This window comes from Pelophylax lessonae (assembly GCF_965119305.1).
Source record: "Pelophylax lessonae genome assembly, chromosome: 1".
Classification (NCBI taxonomy): domain Eukaryota; kingdom Metazoa; phylum Chordata; class Amphibia; order Anura; family Ranidae; genus Pelophylax; species Pelophylax lessonae.
Window position 1 is genome coordinate 601,238,171 of NC_138768.1, and position 23,549 is coordinate 601,261,719.

The following is a 23,549-nucleotide window of genomic DNA, read 5'->3' on the forward strand; positions in this document are numbered from 1 at the left end:
AGCTCTATTGCTTTACATGAGAGATTAGGCCCAGTGGTTCAAAAGGCAATGGAGATGCAAGAAATTCAGGCCGGAATTCGGGGTTTGGAGAGTTATGACGATGTTCCAGAAGAAGATGACATGATTGTACTTGAATAAATGTAAATTATTGTACATTCTGAAAATAAATAAGACATCCCCTGAAAATAGGCCCTAGTGTGTTTTTTGTAGCCAAAATTAATATAAGACCCGGGTTTATTTTTTGGGAAACACGATAAATGATTCAGAGAAGCATTGAGAGAAAGTGCTGTTGTCAGATGAGACCAAAGTGGAACTATTTGGCATTAACACGAATCGCCGTGTTTGGAGGAAGAAAAATGCTGACTATGACCATAAGAACATCATCCCTACAGTCAAACATGGAGGTGTAAACATTATGCTTTTTTGGCTGTTTCTCTTTAAAAAGGTACAGGCCAACTTTGACGCATTGATGGGCCAATGGAGAGGGCCATGTATTGTAAAATCTTGGATGAGAACGTTCTTCCCTCAGCCAGAACACTGAAGATGGGTCATGGATGGGTTTTCCAGCATGACAATGACCCAAAACATACCGCCAATGCAAGAAAGGAATGGCTCAAGAAGAAGCACATGAAGGTGATGGAGTGGCTTAGCCAGTCTCCAGACCTTAATCCAATAGAAAGTTTATGAAGGGAGCTGAAACTTTGGGTTGCCAAGCGACAGCCAAGAAACCTTAAGGATTTAGAGAAGATCTGAAAGGAAGAGTGGACCAAAATCCCTCCTGAGATGTGTGCAAACCTGGTCACCAACTACAAGAAACATCTTACCTCTGTGCTTGCCAACAAGGGTTTCTCCACCAGGTACTAAGTCATGTTTTGCTTAGGGATCAAATACTTGTTTTACTCACTGAACTGCAACTCATTTATTTTATGTTATTTTTTGCTGGATTTTTAGCTGATATTCTGTCTCTATAATTTAAAATACACCTATGATAAAAATTGTAAACCCTTCATTTCTTTGTAAGTGGGCAAACTTAAAAAAAACTGCAGGGATCAAATAATTATTTCCCCCAATGTATATTATATATATCTTTATTTTAGAAAAAAAATATATAGCCTTTACAATAGCATTAATAAAAAAATTAAAAAATGAATAAATAAAAGGGAACTGATGCTGTTTAAAAGGCAAAGGGTAGACATACCAAAAATTTATTTTATTTACTTATTTTTTTCTCTTTATGCCCCTTGTAGGTTGTTAGTTGGTAAATAAAAACTATTAATTGCATTATTCTTGAAAGCATCCTCACCCTATGGCATTTTTCCCAGAACCCCCCAACTGCCACAGTACTATATGTATTTAATCTGTGTATTTAGTTGTTAGGCTGGATTTCAACTTTAAAAGAACTGCCCATGCTGACCTCACTAAGATTGCTAGCTTCCGGGCTGTCGTGTTGATGATTTTGTTTTAATGCTTTGCTTGTCACAGGCCCCGAATAAGTATAGCAATTAAAATTCTAACACTTATTTGTTTGTTTTGGGTATATGATTTAAAGGTTCTTAAAGCAGTTGTATACCCCGTTTTCCTATTTTTACTTACAGGTAAGCCTATGATAAGGCTTATCTGTCGGTAAAATGAATATCTCGTAAACCTGCACGGTTTAGGCGATATTCACCCTGCATGCAGCTGCTGACGTTAGCAGTGCATGCGCTCCGAAGGTCCAGGGTACCGTGCGGGAACTTTAGAGCTTCTTGCTGGAACCGATGGCTCCCACGCGCATGCACAACGTCATCGTGGCTCCCGCCACTCACAGTGCTGGAGCCCGTCATCCCAGAAGAAAGCACGGGAGAAGATGTCAGCCCTCTCAGCAGTGACCGGGCGCCGCTGAGCGGGCTTTGTTCTAAGGTGAGTATTTCATAATATGCGAGTATGCAATGCATACTAGCACATTATGCCTTTATTTTGCAAGTTGTTTTTTTTTTCTCAGCGGGTTTACAACCGCTTTAAGTGTTTGTAAAGGCACAAGGTTATTTTTACCTTACTGCATTTTATGCAGTAGGGTAAAAAAAAAAAAAAAAAAACTTCTGTATGCAGCTTCCCACCGCAGCTGCCCCGAATACATACTTGAGCCCGATCTTGATCCAGCAAAGTGCATGAAAGCTCTCGCTCATCATTGACTCAAGCTGCTATCAATCAGAGCCAGTGACGGGGAATGGGGGGTGGGGCCGAGCCCCACTTTGTGTGTCTTATCAACACAAAGAGCAGGGCTCAAGAATGAGCATGCAAAAGTGCCCCACTAGCAATCGGCTTACTAAGGGAGCACTCGTGGGGGGGGGGGGGGAGCCAGGAGCGCCAGCGAGGGACCCGAGAGGAGGAGAATCAGGGCTGCTCTGTGCAAAACCACTGCACAGGGCTGGTAAGTATAACATGTTTATTATTTTAATACACAAAAAGAATGTTTACTATTACTTTAAACCCTAATTGGATAATATATGTTTTATGAGAGATTAGCTCAGCAGTGGACTGTGTGACAACACTTTAAAAAGGCACAGCCAACAACATTTCTAGGTAAAATCAATGTGAAGTTTATTTACAAAGACTTTATAGTATACACTAAGGCTAGGCTCACACCTATTCAGTTTGCAGTTGGTCCATCTTCCATATGCGTTTTGAGGAGCATGTTGTGTTTTTGTACCTGCGTTTTTCATGCGTTTTGTGTTTTTGTATTAGCCAATACAATAATTTTGCAGAACAGCATGGGAAATCTGTTTTCAGTGGGAGGTGTTTGCAGTGAAGCATGGTCAAAAACACAAGCATTCCATTTTGCCGTATCATTGTATTATGTATAAAAATCGGGGCTGCCCCACGAAATACAATAAAATCTGGGACAGATGGATTCAGAATCCGGCTACTTGTACCTAGTGGCTCCACTGTTACTGCTATTGCACGCATACCCTTCTACTTGTACTGCACCGTTCTCGGTACTTCTCCCCCCTGTGATTGTTATCTACTCGCTTCCCCTATATGTCAGCAATGTATGCAATGTTTTTTTTCTACTCATGACTACACTACTGTTTGTAAAATTTTGTCCTTGTTTCACAATAAACTCTCTGTTTTTGAAAAAAAAAAAAAAAAACACAAGCAAAATGCAGGAAACACACAGCAATTGCGTTGTGGATGCAGGTCCATTGAAGTCTATTGAACGAAAAAGGCAAAAGCTGAGGGGAAAGAAATCCTAGACCCTTTCTAAAAAAACGCACATGCAGGAACCGCATAGATTTGAACGTTACCCATAGGAAACAATGATAAATTTGCACTGCATATCTGCAAAACACAAGCTGCACTAGAAAATGTGATAGTGTAAACCTAGTGCAGGAAAAACAGAAAAAACAAGAAAATAAAGCATTACTAACTTAGAGGGCCTCTGGCTAACAGACCTGAAGTAACCTGCTCAGGCACCTAACTCTGTAAATAAGGCTCCATTTACACTTGTAGGAAGGCAAAGTCGTGCAACTGGAGTGCAATTTTGTTGCAACTTTAGATAGGTGCGACTAGTTATCCTTCTGTAAAGTCAAACCCACAACTGCACCACTGTTGCATGTAAATCAATTAGGTACGACTTTTATGCACCTTTTGAAGGCAAACATCAAGTTGCATGAAAGTCGGATCAAAGTAGGGCATTAACTACTTTGAAGTCGCTGTGACTTTAGGCTGCACATACATAAATAGTTGTCATTGAAAAACACGTGGTATGACTTGTCATGTGACTTTGATGCCCAAAGTTGCATGACAAGTTGCACAAGTGTGATTAAGGCTGCATTCACACTTGAGCGTAGCGTTTTACTGCGTTTTTACAGCGATTTTTACCGCGATTTTCATGCCTTTTTTGGAGGCAGGCATTGACATCTATCAAAAACGCTGGTAATCAGCCCAAAAAGAAGCTCATGTACTTTTTTCAGCTACAGGCATTTTGCAAAACGGTCAGATGTGAACAGGAGCCATTTAAATGAATGGGGTTTTACTTGTTGGGCGTTTTGGAACGTTTTTGTTGAGCGTTTTTGGAGCTGAAAAACACTCAAAAACGCCCAGGTGTGAATGGAGCCTAAGGTGTTAAGTCCTTTCCACATAGGCTGTTTGCAATGTTTCATACAAATACAAACTTTTGGGCAAAAACTGCCCTTCCTCAGGTAGAAACACTGAATGGAAAAAGTAGCATTTTGGCACAGATCCACATGGGAACCAGAAACATAGTACCTGTTGATCTGAATTCTAGTTCACAGATTATACAAAACACATGAATTTATATCTGGAAAGCTCACTCCAGTGGAGGAAGAACAAAAACTTCAGTTTAGTAAAATACTATATTTTCCAAAGAAACCTAAAAGAAATGAAACATAAATACATTTCAAGTATAATTACATTGATAATCCTTCCCTTATACATTCTATTCCAAGGAACAAATGTAAATCAAAATCAGAATTTAAACCATAAAATTGTAATATGTTCAATCGCTCAATAAAAAAAAAAAAAAAAAAAAAAAAAAAAAAATTCTGTTGTCCCCTGTCCTGTTTTTAGGTACATGGTCAATTATTATGAATTTCAATTGTGCAATTGAATGCACATACATGTTGAGCAACAGGTAATTGCATAAGCTTATCCCTATAGGAGTATTGGAGTTCTAGCAAAGCAAACTTTTGTGTAGTTTCTAAATACTGTACATTCCACAGTAGTTTCTAAATACTATACATTCCAAAGAAACCAAAAAACAAAACAAACATACGTACATTAAATTTACCCACTTCAAAAAGAGGCCTATTTCTGAGATTTGTTGCTTACAAGTTAAAATCAGTATTTCTTGCTAGAAAATTACTTAGAACCCGAAAACATTATATATATATGTCTATTTTTTAACAGAGACCCTAGAGAATAAAATGGCCATTGATGTAATATTTTATGTCACACTGTATTTGCGCAGCGCTCTTTCAAACACACTTTTTTTCGAAAAAATACTCCATGAATTAAAAAAAAAACTAAACAGTAAAGCTAGCCCAATTGTTTTGTATAATGTGAAAGATGATTTTACGCTGAGTAAATAGATACCTAAAACGTCACGCTTTACAATTGCACACACTCGTGGAATGGCGACAAATTATGGTTCCTTACAAATCTCCATAGGCAACGTTTTAAAGATTTTTAACGGTTACCTGTTTAGAGTTACAAAGGAGGTAACACTGACACCCGCTGCCCCATAGGAATGCATGGAGAATCCGATCCGGTCCGCCTGAAAAACGGATCGGATTGCCTGTGTGAAAGGGGCCTAATAATGTAAGCCAGAAATGGGAACTAATTCACACAATTGGACATGCAAACACATTTTCGTGTCTTTAAAAGTTCGCAAATTTGTATGCAGGGGACTAAGGATACTATACCTTTCTGAAAGAGAGCTTGTTCTTTTGAAAAAAAAACAAACATACTCGCTGGATCACCAGTTGAAAATAGAAGAAAGAAAGCTTTAAAAAGAAATACTTGTGAGCTACAAGGTGCAATTCCTCCAAAACGTGCAAAAAATGATAAAGCACATGAAAACTTTTACCCCGTGTTCTGCTGGATCTACAGGACACCTCCCCCCTTGTAAAAAATGTTCTTTACAAAGGGGAAGTGTCCTGTAGATTCAGCAAACATTTACACGGGTTTCATAATTTTTGCCCTATATTAAGGAATAATTATCATCGCACATTATATTTGCACCTTTTGGTTCACAGGTATTTTGATTTAGGAGGGAGGTGTATTGTAGTGCCACCCCTATTACACAATTTTTTTTTTTTTTTTGGCATTTATACCTCTGGACAAGGGAGATAAGGGCGGTGTGTCTGTAGCTATATTGAGAAGCACCCACATATCCATTCTCCATAACACCAGAATTATTAATTAGTAAATAACGTAAACTAACACAGCCATCACATCTAAGAGTTGGTACACTGCAATATAATAAATATTTGCTTTTGGGTTTAATACTACTTTAAATTGCATTAATAATCCTTCCTTTATACACTATTATACACTATATTGTCAAAAGTATTGGGACACCTGCTTTTACACGCACATGAACTTTAATGGCATCCACGTCTTAGTCCGTAGGGTTCACTTTTTGGTTAGCCCACCCTATAACAGCTTCAACTCTTCTGGGAAGACTGTCCACAAGGTTTAGGAGTGTGTCTAAGGGAATTTTTGATCCCTCTTCCAGAAGTGCATTTGTGAGGTCAGGCACTGATGTTGGACAAGAAGGCCTGGCTCGCAGTTTATGTTCTAATTCATCCCAAAGTTGTTTTATCGGGTTGAGGTCAGGACTCTGTTCAGGCCAGTCAAGTTCCTCCACTCCAAACTCGCTCATGCATGTCTTTATGGACCTTGCTTTGTGCACTGGTCCAAAGCATTTGGTGGAAGGGGGATTATTGTGTGGGTTTTTTTTTTTTTTTTTTAGGGGTTGGGTTTGGCCTCTTAGTTCCAGTGAAGAGAACTCTTAAGGTGTGAACAGTTTGGGGATGGCCTCTCCAACATGACTGCGCACCAGTGCACAAAGCAAGGTCAATAAACACATGGATGAGCAAGTTTGGGGTGGAGGAACTTGACTGGCCTCAACCCAATAGAAAACCTTTGGGAAGAATTTGAGCGCAGACTGTGGAAAAATGGTCAACCATTCCCATAGACACACTCCTAAACCTTGTGGACAGCCTTCCCAGAAGAGTTGATGCCTATGGACTAAGACTGGAATGCCATTAAAGTTCATGTACATGTAAAGGCAGGCGTCCCAATACTTTTGACAAAATAGTGTATATCCTATTCAAAGAAACAAATGTAAATCTAAATCGGAATTGAATGTTGTTTGTTGTTAGGGTTTAAATGTGTTCAGATGCTCTTGTTTCTTTAGTGTCATTTCCCTGTTGTCCCACTCTCCTGTTTTTAGGTACATGGTCAATAGCCACAAAATGTTGAGCAGCAGGTATTTGCACAAGCCTATTCCTAATAGAGTGTTTGTATTTAGCAAAACCAACTTTCACTTTTTGTGTAATTTCCCAAATGTAATAGTATCCACATGGACAGTAAGCATTCCACATAACCTGTCTGATGGGTATAATAACCCTTTGATCTTATGTGAACTTTGAATACAATAAAGACATTGAAAAACAACCCGTGTTTCCGGGTCCTAGGAATGTGTCCCTGCTTTTAACCCCCTGAGAGAAACCAGACCATATTATATAGTGACACAGTCTACATCATTTCCTATAAGAAGGAAGATAAGTATAAATAAATTCTGGAACATTAGTTATTACACAAAATTGACCAACGACTTTACATCATCTTAAAACATCTGTTTCCACCACCATCTATTCTCCTCTACCAGCCATGTCCCCAGCCTTGCTGTCACACTCTGGCACAGGGATAGGTCTCTTTACAAAACAGGGCACTGGACAACTGGAATGTTCTGGACCAGTGTTTCTCAACCTTTTTTCAGTCGAGGCACACCCCCAAATTATGGACAGTCTTGAGACATCCCATCCTAAAATATTAAAACTATTCTAGTAGTTTTACATAATGCAGCAACATACCCACACGTAGGACGCCCAGCGTTAGAGGTACAAGTTGGTACTGAGTAATATTCCAATGTTTCTCTTTTTTCTCAGTTTCTTCATCGCTCGCAGAGGGAGGAAGTGGAAGAAAGGTGAGTATATTTTTCTTCAATAACAAGGTAAGTAAACAAAAAAAAAAAAATCGTAACTATCCATTTCTTTTTCAGGTGACAAAAAGCAAGCGGATGGCCCAAAATCGATTATGTCGATTTTGTGGCCGGAGCTTCAACCACTTGCCGACTGCCGCACGACTATTTACGTCGGCAGTCAGCCCCTCACAGGCAGAGTGACGTAGATCTACGTCGCTAGCCTGTGAGGGTCTAGGGAGCGAGCGCACGCCCCCGGAGGCGCGCTCCCGCGTGGTCACGGACCCCCCGCGCGTGTGACCGGCGGACCCGATGTCCGCCGGTCACTCGGCGATCGTCGCTGCAGAGGGAGAATGTCAGGCGGCTGATGTAAACAAGCCGCCTGTCATTCTCCCCTGTGTAGAAACAGTGATCATACGGTTCTACTATGTAGGACTGTTGATCACTGTTCTTACACCTCAAGCCACAGCCAATCACAGTTAGAATCACGCCCCTAGGGACACACACAGCCCCTCCCTCGCAAAAAAAAGTTAACCCCTTCACTGCCAGTGTAATTTTACAGTAACAGTGCATATGTATAGCACTGATTACTGTAGAAATGTCACTGGTAACCCCAAAAGTGTCGAAAATGTCAGTCAAGGGTCCGATCTGTCCGCTGCAATGTCGCAGTACCGCAAAAGAAAATTGCAGATCGCCGCCATTACGTGTTAAAAAAAAAACAACAAAAATGACAAAAATCTTTCCTTTTGTTAGTAAACGCGATAACTTTTGCGCAAACCAATCAAAATACGCTTTTTGTGATTTTTTTTTTACCAAACATATGTAGCATAAAACAAATTGGCCGAAAATGTTAAAAAATTTTGATTTTTTCATTTTTTGGGGGGGGAATTTCATATAAAAAAATGTGAAAAATATTGCTATTTTTGCAAAATTGACGCTCTTTTTTTGTTTATAGCGCATGATCAAAAAATCGCACAGGTGATCAAATACCACCAAAAGAAAGCTCTGTTTGTGGGAAAAAAAGGACATCAAATTCGTTTAGGTACAGCGTCGCACGACCGTGCAATTGTCCGTTAAAGTCACACAGTGCCGAATCGCAAAATAGGCCCTGGTCAGGAAGGGGGTAAAATCTTCTGGGGCTTAAGTGGTTAAATCATCCCTGAAACGGAGAACAGGGACGCATCGGACCCTTGCTGTTAGCCGCTCTCCACACCACAATGTGAACCCAGCCTGAATTTACACATCTTTACATGAAAGTAGTACTAAAGAGAGTAAGCTTTTTTTTTTCACCTTAATGCTTTCACAGTATAAGGGTAAAACCCTCTCATCCCTACCTGCTGTCCTTGTCAACACCTCTGCTTTCCCCCCAAACTTCTGTTTTGTAGAAGAGAGATGAGGGTAGGATCCATATGCTCCTGTGACTGTCAGGAGCTGGGAAAAGGGAGGGGCATGGCTTGCAGGGCACTGTGTGTTTCATGGGACACACACAGCCCCAGATGGGAGCTCACATGCATCAGTGTCTCCTTAGTAGCCCACAAACAGAAGGGGGAAGCAGTTCAGAAAAAAAGGTTTTAAAGAAGAAGACTGTATACAATATGTAGGTCTGTACTTCCTTGAATTAAAGTATAACTCCACTTTTGTTGAGAAAAAAACATTCCCCTCTGGATGATCTATGTACATTACAAGGATTTTAACAATCTTTGTTGCAGATTTCTACCTCTTGTTATTCTGAAGAAATAAATGTTTGTGCCTCTGTGCTGAGTGGGTCTAATGGGAGTGGTTTCATAATTATCTATTAGCTGTGGCAGCTGCAGGGCTCTGAGGAAAGCTGCTGGGCCTGCATCCCTTTAGACATGTTCCTATTAGGAGTATCTCACCAAAAATGACATTTTTGTTGCAGGGGATGCCAGAAATCTGACTTGTATCTTAGGCAGTCTTCTGGGAAAATTGGGGAGCCAATCATACAAGCAGGAAATTATGTTTCTGGGGTGTGGTCAGTATACATTATGTGTACAGAACAGCTCCAGGTAGCCATATTGCATTGCATTTTCAGAAAATTACAACAGCTGCAGATTGAAAAGGAAAGGTCATTTTTAATAACATTCAATCACAATATGATTTGTGTTGCAATTGTATACGCTATATTGTTTTTTCTGTATTTTCAATTTTTTTTCCCCACGAAAGTGGAGTTACCCTTTAAATGAAATGCTGCTATTTAAGGGTGTTACCCTTCCCCTCCACAACCCACACACAAACATTTTGCATTAGGCTGGCCATCCACGCTTCGAATCTGCTGAACCGGCCCGAGATTCAAACCATTAATGTGTAAATTGAATGTACCAAGTTGATCAATCAACTTGGGTACAACCAGCCTGCTGGATTTTCCTGCTGTAGCCGCTACCAATAATCACTGTCTTCTCCCAACGGGGACAGCTTCCTTCATCTGCCCCAGCCCCCTGCCGGGACCAGACAATGTCTTGGCTGGAGGGATTTCCCTGTAAGCACTGTCTGTGTTGATGGGGGAATCGTGCAATCCAGTGGTTGCAGGAAAGAAATTTGCAGCGTGTATGGCCTGCCTTAAGCCTAGTACACACAGGCCAAATGCCTGGGCGGGTGACATCAGCCGGTTCAATAAAAATCAGCCATCATGTGGCCCATATTTATAGAAGCTGACCGTTCAGAAAGCCAGCAGCTGACCGTCTCCAATGGATGAGATCACTGATCGGAGTGCTCTGGCGGGGCAACACAACACAACAGCTCAGATTGCTGTACTAACATATGATTGTTAGTATAGCCGTTCTGACCGGAGCTGTCACTAGGCTTTAGGCAACATTCACATGGCTAAAGAATACCTGCGGCGAGTGGCGGCCGCTAGCAAGAATCTTTTTATCAGTGGATTCTTGACGGCAGTTGTTAAAGTTACTAAAACCTGAAAGTGCAAAATCTGGTGCAGCTTTATATTAAGCCAATCAGCTTCTAACTTCAGCTCTTTAAATTAGGCTTTGACAAAAAAAAAAAACAGAAGCTGATTGGTTTCTATGCAGAGCTGAACCAGATGAAGTGGAGTCCAGAACCAGAAAAAACAGATAATTTTTCTTAGAATTTTTAGTAGCACAGGGATGGGGCTCCGCTCCTTTCACACCTGGGCATTTTTGTTGCAGGCATTTATTGGGCATTTTTTGGGCATCTTTGGAAGCAAGCATGACATCTGAACTTCTGTATAGGGGTATCTATACACACACACACACACATACATATATATATATATATATATATATATGTATACATATACACATACACATACACACATACAGGTGTGATAGGAGCGGAACCCTATTCCTGCAAATAATTTCATTAGCGCAGGGATGGGGTTCCGCTCCTTTCACACCTATATGTGTGTATGTGTATATATACATATATGTGTGTGTGTATATATACCCCTACACAGAAGTTCAGATGTTATGCCTGCCTCCAAAGACGCAGAAAAAATGCCCGATAAACGCCTGCAACAAAAACGCCCAGGTGGAGCGGAGCCCCATCCCTGCGCTACTAAAAATTCTAAGAAAAATTATCTTTTTTTCTGATTCTGGACATGCTACAGAGCTGAAACTTCACAGGTACATTTTTTAGACCCCCAAAACACTAAATCCAAAAAAAGTCATGCCTGCCTCCAAAGACGCCGAAAAAATGCCCGATAAACGCCTGCAACAAAAACGCCCAGGTGGAGCAGAGCCCCATCCCCGCGCTACTAAAAATTCTAAGAAAAATTATCTTTTTTTTCTGGTTCTGGACATGCTACAGAGCTGAAACTTCACAGGTACACTTTTTAGACTCCCCAGACACTAAATCCAAAAAAAGTCATGCCTGCCTCCAAAGACGCCCAAAAAATGCCCGATAAACGCCTGCAACAAAAACGCCCAGGTGGAGCGGAGCCCCATCCCTGCGCTACTAAAAATTCTAAGAAAAATTATCTTTTTTTCTGGTTCAGGACCATTTTAATGGAAAGTCGTATCATAAGTCGCTTCAAATAAGATAAGAAGGTGACTCCCATTGAAGTCTATGGGACAAGTCGGATACAAGTCGCCTCAAAGTAGTACGGGACCCTTTTCTGAAGTCGGAGCGACTTCAGTAGTGCCAATTAAGACGGCACTCATTGATTAACATTGCTTTTGTTATGTCAAGCGACTTGGGGCGACTTGAGGGCACACAAGTTGCCTCACAAGTCGCGGCAGTGTGAATGGACTCTTAGGAGAGATTGTTATCCCTTAATATTAAAACAGAATGCACACATGAAAAAAAAAAAAAAGCAGAAATTAGCATAATGGCAAAATTTTTACAGATGTGTGATCATTAAGGCCCCGGAGCAACTGTCAGTTTTTAAGACGGAGCCGATTGGACCATCCAGTGCTCTCCTTGGAGCTGCGGATTTTAGCAGACGTGTCCGCTGACACCCACCAACATATGACCCCATCCTTTCCGCAGACGGAAGGTGATCAGATCGGATGAAAGTCGGATGTAAATAGAGAGGTTGTCCTTTTCCATCCGAGAGTCCCATAAAGACTGTTGTGTCTGTGTCCGCTCTGCATTAGCAGAGCGAACACTGACCTGTCATCCACCTGTTCAGCGGGGATCAGCGGAGAGATCCCCTGATGAGCAGGGCAGATCTTCTGGCAGATTCTGCCAGTCTTAAAGGGGCCTAAATTTGCACGTGACACTATGTCTGCTAATGTGAGTGTTTGATGCTCATGCAGCAAATCCAAATGTTATCCAGAGCATCCAACATATTTTTGGGACATGAAGATTAGATGGGAGATTTTATCCATTTTTTTCATTGCTGTAATGATTTCACCATTTAATACATTCCTTTTTTTTTAATTTTTTAAAATAAGGCCTCTGATATCTGCAAGCTACAGATTACTATTACACTGTTCTGTTTTTGCTGGGGTAAGCAGGGTAAACTCTAGTGACAGGAAATGTCACGACATCACAGCACTTCCCCCTTAAACACAATGATGAAGCATTCCCGTGTTACACTGTTTTGCTACAATGTTCCTATGTAGCAGGATAGCTAACGTTTGGCTTAGTGCTGGACCATGGCTGATGCTAACAGTTCACAGTTGCAGAACTAAAGCCCACTGGACCCGCTAAGACTGAATTGAGGTCTAGAGATAAATGGGCCACATGCTAAGCATCAGCAGGCTTGCAGGTTGCATGTAAGGCACAGTCAATTTAAACCAAATATAAATATGTATAAATGAGCAAGCATTGAAACTTGTGGGTGACGCATTGATTTTCTGCAAGATAAACAGAATGTTTGTTAATAACTCAAAATACACTGCTCAAAAAATTAAAGGAACACTTTGAAAGCACATCAGATCTCAATGGGGAAAAATATTATGCTGGATATCTATACTCATATGGACTGGGTAAAGTCTTAGGAATGAAAGGATGAAAGGATGCCACATGGTTTGATGGAAATGAAAAAGATCAACCTACAGAGGGCTGAATTCAAAGAAACCCCAAAAATCTAAGTGAAAAAATGATGGAGCAGGCTAATCCATTTTGCTGAAATTTAATTGCAGCAACTCAAAATAGGACTCAGTAGTTTGTATGGCCCCCACATGATTGTATGCATGCCTGACAACGTTGCTCCTAATGAAACGACGGATGGTGTCCTGACTCCTGGGGTATTTCCTCCCAGATCTGGACCAGGGCATTGCTGAGCTCCTGAACAGACTGAGATGCAACCTGGTGGTGTCGTATGGACAGAAACATAATGGTCCCAGAGGGGTTCTATTGGATTTAGGTGAGGCAAGATTGGGGGCCATTCAATGGTATCAATTCCTCCTTGTATGCATGCCTGCAGGGCCGGTGCTAGACTGTTTTACGCCCTAGGCAAGATCAGCTACTTGCGCCCCCCCAAAAAATAAATAAAAAGGGAAGGGGTTAAAAACTGCTCTGTCATATCCAGTGACCCTGATCTGATGGTTCCTCCATGTAATGCTGTCATACCCAGTGATCCCAATGTTCCTCTATGTCACATCAGGGGTCCCTGATGTTCCTCCATGTCATACCCGGAGACCCTGATGTTTTTCCATGTCACACCTGGGGACCCTGATGTTCCTCCATGTCACACCTGGGGACCTCAATCCCCAATGGCACACCCAGGGATCCAAATTCCTCATGGCACACCTGGTGACCCCAAACCCCTGTTACCCTTGTGACCCCTCTCCCTCATCTGGTGACTCCGATTCCCCATGGCATACCTGGTGACCGCAATTCTTTCATACCAGGGATACTCCATGTCACACCCAGGGACCCTGATTCCCTGTTCTGAGGACACTTACTGGGCAGTATGAAGAGAGTGGCCTGCACTCTGCCCTCCTTCACCATGATCCTGCTTATTCCTTCTCCCAGGACGCTCCTCTCCTGGACCACAGTGCTCACCACAGCTTCAACCGGCTCCTGGTGGAGGGAGAAGCAGCAGTCAGAGAGTTCCGCACCTCCTTCATCACCAACATCCTCAGACCATTCCGTTGCCTCGTCGCTTCTGCTCCAGTAAAGGTGCCGCCCTCCAGTGCCGAGCTCAGGTTCAGCTCTCCTCCACTCCATGCTTAATACCGACCCAGGGAAATGAATGGCTGCCCACCAGCTCAGATTAGAAAGTCACTTCCCGCCCAGGGATTAGGCCGCTCAGCTCCAGACGAAGAGGATCATTATGCAGCTAGCACTCCGGTGGCCTCCTTTCCTGCCCCTTGGGGCTCCCCCAACAATGGTGGAAAGCCAGGGCCTGGTAGATCTGCCACTGCCCCAGACACCTGGCATCTTCCTTTGTCCCTTCTTCCTCCCCCACTGCTGCCCCTTTCCTCAGCTCACAAGGATCATTCATGACGGAGAGTGAGTGCTGACTCGTGGCTGCACCCCTAGGTGGCAATGCACCCTAGGCGGCTGCCTAGTTTGCCTAGTGGAAGCACCGGCCCTGCATGCCTGACAACATCGGGGGATGCTCCTAATTAGATGACAAATGGTGTCCTGATGTATTTCCTCCCAGATCTGGACCAGGGCATCACTTCCTTCATCCTCCAGGACCTGACTGCATACTCTCTCCAGATGAGGTCAGGCATTGTCATGCACCAGGGGGAACCCAGGACCCACTGCACCAGTGTAGGGTCTGGCAATGGGTCCAAGGATTTCATCCTGATACCTAATGGTGCCATTGTCTAGCCTGTGGAGGTCTGTGTTGTCCCTCCATGGATATGCCTCCCCAGACCATCACTCACCCACCACCAAACCGGTCATGCTGATTGATGTTACAGGCAGCATAACATTGTGCGCGGACCCTTTCACGTCTGTCACATGTGCTCAGGGTGAACCTGCTCTCATCCTTGAAAAGCACAATGTGCCATTGGCAGACTTTCCAATTCTGGTGTTCAGTGGCAATCAGGCTCCACAGTGCCGGGCATTGAGCCCTCAGGCCATCCTCATGAAGTCTGCGAAAGAGGTAGCGGGTACCTGTCAAAATTAGGTACCTGCTCCCCCCCAAAAAAATAAAAAATGACATGCCAAATGTGGCATGTCAGGGGGTCTGGAGGCCTTAAAGCGGAAGCTCCACTTTTGGGTGGAACTCTGCTTTAAGCATTGTTGCATTAATTTTGGGGCTTTGGAGCCCATTATGACATTTTCCTGCATTTGTAGATATGTGAAAATGTAACCTATTATCAGATCCTGGGCTCAATTGTTCAATCTATTTTTCTATTTTATGATCCTGAGCTCAACTGTTCAATCTATGTTTAGATCCTGGACTCTATAGTATGATCAATTTTGAATCGTAGGCTCACTGCGTTTTGCGACCTGTTTTGGGGTTTCATTAATTTACCATTGGCACTGGTGGCAGGTCGCATTAACGTTGTGCAATTTCAATCTGGTGCGGGAAACGCTCAGGATTCGCTGCGTTTCCCACACTGCATATATGTTAACCTGGGGCTTAGACTTCTTTTAGGTCACACTTTTTTGTTGCGTTCCCTGAAAGCTCAGCAAAAGTCCTGCATGCTGCATCTTTGGTGTACTTTCAGGAAATGTAGCAAATAAAAAATCTTCACTTACTAGAAGTCTATAGGACTATGGCTAAAACATACAAAAAACGCGGATACACTCAGGGTGCGGTGCACCAGTGCGAACCTGGCCTAAGGCTACCATTACAATTAAGTGTAGTGTACAGTATATAGATACAACAGATATGAAAGCATGCAGTGCATCATATATATATATATATATATATATGAGCAAATTCTGTTTAAAAGTAGCAAAAGTGCGGAGATGATACAGGAGATGCAGAGGCTGCAGACATGGTACAGGAGATGCAGGGGCTGCGGGCATGGTGCAGAAGATGCAAGGGCTGCGGGCATGGTGCAGGACATGTCAGAGGCTGCGGGCATGGTGCAGATGTCAGAGGCTGCGGACATGGTACAGGAGATGCAGTGGCTGCGGGCATGGTGCAGGAGATGCAGGCATGGTGCAGGAGATGCAGGGGCTGTGGGCATGGTGCAGGAGATGCAGGGGCTGCGGACATGGTGAAGGGGCTGCGGACATGGTACAGGAGATGCAGGGGCTGCAGGCATGGTACAGGAGATGCAGGGGCTGTGGGCATGGTACAGGAAATGTCAGGGGCTGCGGACATAGTACAGGAGATGCAGGGGCTGTGGGCATGGTACAGAAGATGCAGAGGCTGTGGGCATGGTATAGGAGATGCAGGGGCTGTGGGCATGGTACAGGAAATGCAGGGGCTGTGGGCATGGTGCAGGGGCTGCAGACATGGTACAGAAGATGCAGGGCTGTGGGCATAGTACAGGAGATGCAGGGGCTGTGGGCATGATACAGGAGATGCAGGGGCTGCAGACATGGTACAGGAGATGCAGGGGCTGTGGGCATGGTGCAGGGGCTGCGGGCATGGAACAGAAGATGCAGGGCTGTGGGCATAGTACAGAAGATGCAGGGCTGTGGGCATAGTACAGGAGATGCAGGGTTGCCGGCATGGTGCAGGGGTTGCAGACATGGTACAGGAGATGCAGGACTGCAGGCATAGTGCAGGAGATGCAGTGCTGCGGGCATGGTACAGGAGAATCTCCTGTACCATGCCAGCAGCATTGCATCTCCTGCGGAAAAGTCTTGCTTACCTTGTAGACCAAAGGAGTCTTACATTTGAAAATGGCGCCACCACGTCACCGCGCATGCGCCGCCTGCACGGGAATAGCCGAACATGTACGGGCTTTCCCGAGTGGCGGCGGCGCATGTGCAGTGCTCATGTCAGGCCGGCCGCCCGCGGCCATTTTTTTTTCCAGGTGTTCGCAGCCCCAGGGCAGGGGCGACTTGCTAGCCGGGTAGGCCAGTCCGGCCCTGATGCAGCGACTTCCACATAAGTAGGACAGCCAACATTAGAGGCAATTTATTCTTCCATCGCAAATACACTTTTGGAAACTGGTACTGACTAGTACTCCAATGTTTCTCTTCATCACTCAGCTAAGGTGCCCCCAAGTAGTTTGAAAAGGTGCCCAATGAAAGCCTCCGGCTTTGTATAACTAAACAGCTAAATCCACACCTGGCCTGTATAAAATTTTGGGGCAATTTTTAGGCATTTTGCCAAGACCCCCGAAGATACCTCAAGGCACCCTAGTTGAAAAAGGCTGTTCTAGAAGAAATGTTGATTTTTTTTCTCTGTTTGTATTGTTGTGTCACACAGTAGTGTTTTTTTTTTTTTAATTATTTCTTCCTAGGGTTACTCATGCATTGCATGTGGAGGTTGTCTCCCTCCCTCATACCCACACATTAGCGGCTATGTGGAAAGTGCGGGAAGAGCCGTGTGGAGGTTCCAGTGAAGTGTACAATATGGTGACGGAGGAGGAGGGGTTGTGAGAAGGAGGAACACGGAGGATTAAGCAGTTGTACAGAGTGCTTCCTGGAGGACAAAGCTGCTTTGTAAAGTGCTGTTCTCTCGCCTAACCAGGGAATAAGATGGTCCTGGAGATCTTAGCTCGAGTCATAAAGGTGCAGCTACCCGCCTATCTGAAGAGACTGCCGGTGCCGGACAGTATCGCCGGCTTTATCAGGCTTACAGGTAAGCGGGGCAGGCTGTGGTGACCAGTCAGGCCCGACTCTCTCTGTCTCTCACACACGCTGAGTAAGTTTTATATGAGTGCTGCCAGAGGCTGATATCAATGTACGTTCTGTTGACTGAACACCGAGCATGGGCGCTTTCTGCCCACATTTAAAGGGAAGCTAAGGGGTCATTTCTGGGTTGGGGGGGGGGGGGGGGGGGGGAACATAGGAAGCAATGTATAAATGGAACCTGTCCTCTCAGCATTTACATCACCTGTCTGGGAAGCATCAGATGGGAGCTAGCATGCTCTGACTTCCAGCTGTATAGAGGGGTTGGAGACAGACAGACAGACACAGAGACTGACAGACAGAGACACACACAGAGACTGACAGACAGAGACACACACAGAGACTGACAGACAGAGACACACACAGAGACTGACAGACAGAGACACACACAGAGACTGACAGACAGAGACACACACAGAGACTGACAGACAGAGACACACACAGAGACTGACAGACAGAGACACACACAGAGACTGACAGACAGAGACTGACAGACAGAGACACAGACAGAGACTGACAGACAGAGACACAGACAGAGACTGACAGACAGAGACACACACAGAGACTGACAGACAGAGACACACACAGAGACTGACAGACAGAGACACACACAGAGACTGACAGACAGAGACACACACAGAGACTGACAGACAGAGACACAGACAGACAGACACACACACACACTTTTGTGCCATGTTGTGATGTGCGCATCCTCTGATGTGACAGGACACAGACTTTTAGGCTGGGTTTACACTGGTGCGAACGTAGACATTGCATGTGATTCGCACCACATTACTGTGCAGATCACATGTGATGAAAATTCAGCCATAGAAACTGGAAAATCTTATCAAATTTGCACCAAAGTGGTGCAGGACCCTTTATTTTTTTTTTTATTTGGTCCGCGCTTGAAACCCATGCGATCCGATTCCTGTACCATTTGACAGTTCGCTACTGCGATCTGCAAACCGATCTGGGGGGTGTCTTAACTTTCTATTGACACCCACAGTGGTTCACAAAGGGCATTGTGAATTGCCTGCAAGTGACATGTGATGTGGGAACCCGCACAGGAATCGCTCTGGTTCTCTCATCGCATATGTGTGAACCCAGCCTCACTCTGGCTGTGGCAGAACTTTTTGTTCACACCAGGGATTATATTGCGCAGCACAGTCCCACCGCAGGACACATGCCTTGTCTCAGTGCCAGTTCACATTATTGCGGCTGCGGAGATCGCATGTAATTTGGAGCGCACTGTTCCTTCATTACATGCGATCTCCTGTGCGGATGCGAATTCAGCCATACACTTTGTGTGGCTGAATTCACACTGTATCCGCACCAAAGACGCACAGGACCCTTTTTTTCAGCCACATCAGGATCGGATCGCGCAGTGGTTCACACTTGTGCGATCCGATCCTGTGCGAACTGTCAGATCGCACTGCGATATGCGATCAAACTGGGGGTGTCGTTAACATTTCATTGACACCCCCTGCGTATCGCATATGGCAGTGTGAACTGCCAGATGTGCGGATGCGATGCGGGAATAGGCTGTGAATTCGCAGCCTTCCCGCATCGCACAAGTGTGACCCGAGCCTCATACCTGAGCGGTTTACACCACCGTACTGCTGTGGTGTGGACTGGGAAAAAAAAAAAGTAACCTTCTTTATTTATTTTAGTTAAGTGCAGTGTGACGCAGTCTACTGCCTCACACCGTGGTGCAGCCAATAGAAAAGGAAAAGTCAGTGTGACAATAAAGTTTGCTTAACCGCTTCAATACTGGGAACTTTTACCCCCTAACTGCCCAGGCCAATTTTCAGTTTTCAGCGTTATCACACTTTGACAATTTTGTAGTCATGCAACACTGTACCCAAATTACATTTTTATCTCCCCCCCCCCCCCACAAATAGAGCTTTCTTTTGGTGGTATTTAAAAAGAATAAAAAATTAAAAATGTGAAAAAGTAATTTCCTTTGTTAGAAAATTTTGTAAATTAGTAGTTTTTCTCTTTTAGGGCTCTGTCACACTATCCGTCCATCGGACGAACTCCGTTTATCTCAGCGGGGGATCGATCCGCCGATCCCCCGCTGAGCAGGAGGATGACAGCTGTGTCTCCACGCTGTGTGCGGAGACACAGCTGTCAGTTCCCCATGCATCTCTATGGGGGAATCGGATGGGAACGGACTGTTGGTCCATTCCCATCCGATCCAATCCGCTGGACGGATGGAAAATAGGGTTTCCATCCATCCAGATTTGACGGATCGGATTGGATGTCAGCGGACATGTCTCCACTGCCATCCGATGCCCCATAGGGATGCATGGGGGGGGGGACTGTTCAGATCCGCCAAAAAAACAGACAGGCGGATCTGAATGGTCCGCCTGTGTGAAAGAGCCCTTACTGATGTGCTCTGATGAGACTGCACTGATAGGCACTGATGAGGAGGCAGTAATATGCAACACTGATGGGCAGTAATAGGCAGCACCAATATGAAGCGCTGATGAGCAGGCACTAAAAGGAAGCACTGACTGACATCTTTGATATGCACTGCTGGGGCTGCACAGGTAACCTGAACACTGAAGATCAATGCCCTGATTACCTGTACAGATCTCCCCTGTGAGGAGATGCGGTTGATCAGCTCTCACGAGGATATATTTACTAATGCCTCGTACACACGCAACGATTGTTGGCCGTGAATTTTCGGCCAACGTCCGATCGGCCGATTGTCGGCTTGTTAGTATGATGCTTCCGACAACCGACTGCGAATTTTCGGCCGAACAAAATATGGTGTGCATGCTATAAAATTTTTGTTGGCCGTCAACAGAACGGCCGATTTTCCGTCAGTCAGTACAGATTTCGGCAGACAAAAATCTAATAAGCAAGACTGGGCATGCTCAGAGAAGAAAAAACACACGGAAAGTAAACCAGAACATGACATCACTTCTGAAGTTGGTTGTTGTTGGCCGAAAAAATTTGTGTGCAGTCTATAGCACATTTCAACCAACACAACAACACTGGACAAAAGACGGCCGATCGGTCAGCCAACAATCGTTGCGTGTGTACGAGGCTTAAGGCTCCTTTCACACGGTCTGCATTCCGTTGCAGACCATTCTCGGTTCAGCGGGGATCGATCCGCCGATCCCCGCTGAGCAGGCGGATGACAGCTCCCTCTCCGCTGTGTGCAGAGAGGGAAGTGTCAGAGCCCCGCTGCTCTCTATGGGGAATCGGATGAAAGCGGACCGCCTGTCCGCTCTCATCCGATCCCATGGACGAATGTAAAATAGGGTTTCCATCCGTCCGGATTTCATGGACAGGATCGGATGCGCATAGCAGCAGACATGTCTCCGCTGACATCTGCTGCCCCATAGAGATGCATGGAGGATCTGATCAGATCCGCCTAAAAAACTGACAGGCGGATCTGATTGGATCGTTCGTGTGAAAGGACCCTAAAGCTAGAAAGAGCAAAATTAGTCACAATACTGCAGCAGTGTTAATTTCGTTGACTAAAACCGACTAAAACTTTTTCGTCGACTAAATTAACACAATTTTAGTCGACTAAAACTAAAACAATTCAGATGACTAAAATACGACTAAAACTAAAATGACATTTTAGTCATAAGACTATAACTAAAACTAAATAAAAAATTGACATAATCAAAATGAACACTCCTCTGCTGGCCATTTCTATATCGGCAACACAATTGCATCCAGAGCCTGTAATAATAGCACATTAAAGTTTAAACATGTATTGCACCACCGCATACGCATAAGTAAGGAGCATCTACTAAGCTGCTGAAAACTAAACAAGAAAAAGGCTTTTCTTATATTTTTCCCTAATATTTAATGTTGGTAATATATTCAGGTAATATGTGCAATGACATTACAGCCAATAGAGTTTACAGCAGTGTTAATTTCGTCAACGAAAACGTTTACGTCACCGGCATTTTTCAACTGACGAAAACGAGACGCAAAGTATAGCACATTTTTCGTCAAATGACGACAACTATGACGAAAATCAAATCCGTTTTCGTTAACGAACGAAAACTAAACGAGAATGTGGGGCAGGGACGTTTACCCAACTTCGGTTTTCACGGAGCTCCGCCTGTGTGGTGTCTGGCGTGGGGTGCCCCGTGACGTCTGACGTGAGGAGTGGACTACTACAAGAGAGTCGACTCGAGACCAGTCACCTGACCTCACCAGAGCACTGCAGCTTCAGCACTACAGTCAGACGCGCCAGGCCCGACTCATCACACGACACTGGCACCCGGCCACCACCACATCCAGAGCAGAGCACCCACTGTGAGTTAACAGCCAGGCCAGCTATTACTGCCTCCCTGAGTCCCCTCAGACCCCTCACCAGTCACCACTGGCATCCGATTCCGCCATCCATCCAGGACTGTGTGTGTGCATATAGGCCGCTGAGGCCCGCACGGCCCATCTTGTTCAACAACTTCAGTTCAGACTCAGACCAGAGACCACCCTTAAACCTGAGACCCCCATCCAGCACTTTGAGCAGCACTGTGTGCACTCACTGCACTGACTGCAGGCAGCAGCATTACAGGCCTCCTCTCTGACCTGACCATGACCATTTAGATGACTAAAATGAGTTTTAGTCGACTAAAATGAGTTTTAGTCGACTAAAATGAGTTTTAGTCGACTAAAATGAGTTTTAGTCGACTAAAATGTACTGGAGTTTTAGTCGACTAAATACGACTAAAACACTTGCAGAAGACTAAAATGGGACTAAAACTAAAATGCCATTTTAGTCCTAAGACTAAAACTAAATTGAAATTTGCTGCCAAAATTAACACTGTACTGCAGAGAAACCAATCAGCTACCAGGTTTTATTGCTAAAGCTTAACCAAGCTGGGGTTAGAATTTGATTGGTTTCTCTGCAGAATTGTGACTCATTTTGCTCTTTCTAGCTTTAGTAAATAAACCCTGCTCTGTCAGTGTTAGACGAGGAGAGCCGATAAACTGCACCTCCGTGTTTTACATATGATCGGCTATGATTGCACACAGCCTATCGCATGGGTAAAGAGCCACATCATTGGCTTTTTATTAAGATCAGGGTTGTGCTGTGTCCCAGAGACATTGCGCGATCGCTCTGCGCGGCCCATCATATAATGTTGTACCAGAACGGGAGGGGATCCCGCCCACCGTCATTTATCTTTATGGCAAGAGGGAGGAGGTTAAAGTGTTACTAAACTCTGAAACCTGCATTCACTATATCTGGTCTCCCATAGTAAACAGAACATGGAGGATGTAGGTCATTAGTTTAGTGTTATGGAGGAGGTCTTGCGCTAGAAATATTGCTCCCATTCCAGTGTACGCGGCAATATGCAATGTTCATCACAACTGATGTTTTCCCACATAGGTGCCCCTGACGCATGCATTTACGTTCGTACATGCATATGGGGGGGGGGGGGGGATTTTATGTGCTTGGGTTTGGGTGTAACTTTATTTATTTATTTTTTTTTTTTTGGTGACAGGTTCTAAAATACCCTGCATGTCTCCTCTGGGATCCACTGAATGTATTACAATGCACATCGCACTACAAAACATTCTTTCCCGGCTATGCTAGCCAGAGACACGAAGAGTCTGACCAAAAAGTGACATCATACACATCGCTTTCCGGTCTCAGCAAGAAGGAGAAATGAGTGGATGTGTTTTCGCTCTTCTCCCTCCCCTC

The 23,549-nt window shown here is 44.4% G+C and overlaps 1 protein-coding gene across 1 annotated transcript in view; it reads left to right on the forward strand.

The window, feature by feature from the left end:
• Positions 1-17,610: 17,610 nt before the first annotated feature.
• The window catches only part of CISD2 (CDGSH iron sulfur domain 2), a 53,426-nt gene continuing 47,487 nt past the window's right edge, over positions 17,611-23,549 (forward strand). Inside the window, exon 1 of the mRNA XM_082242581.1 lies at positions 17,611-17,819. Coding sequence (XP_082098707.1) covers positions 17,717-17,819 — 103 coding nt within the window. The 5' untranslated portion in view covers positions 17,611-17,716. The remainder of the gene's footprint in view (positions 17,820-23,549) is intronic.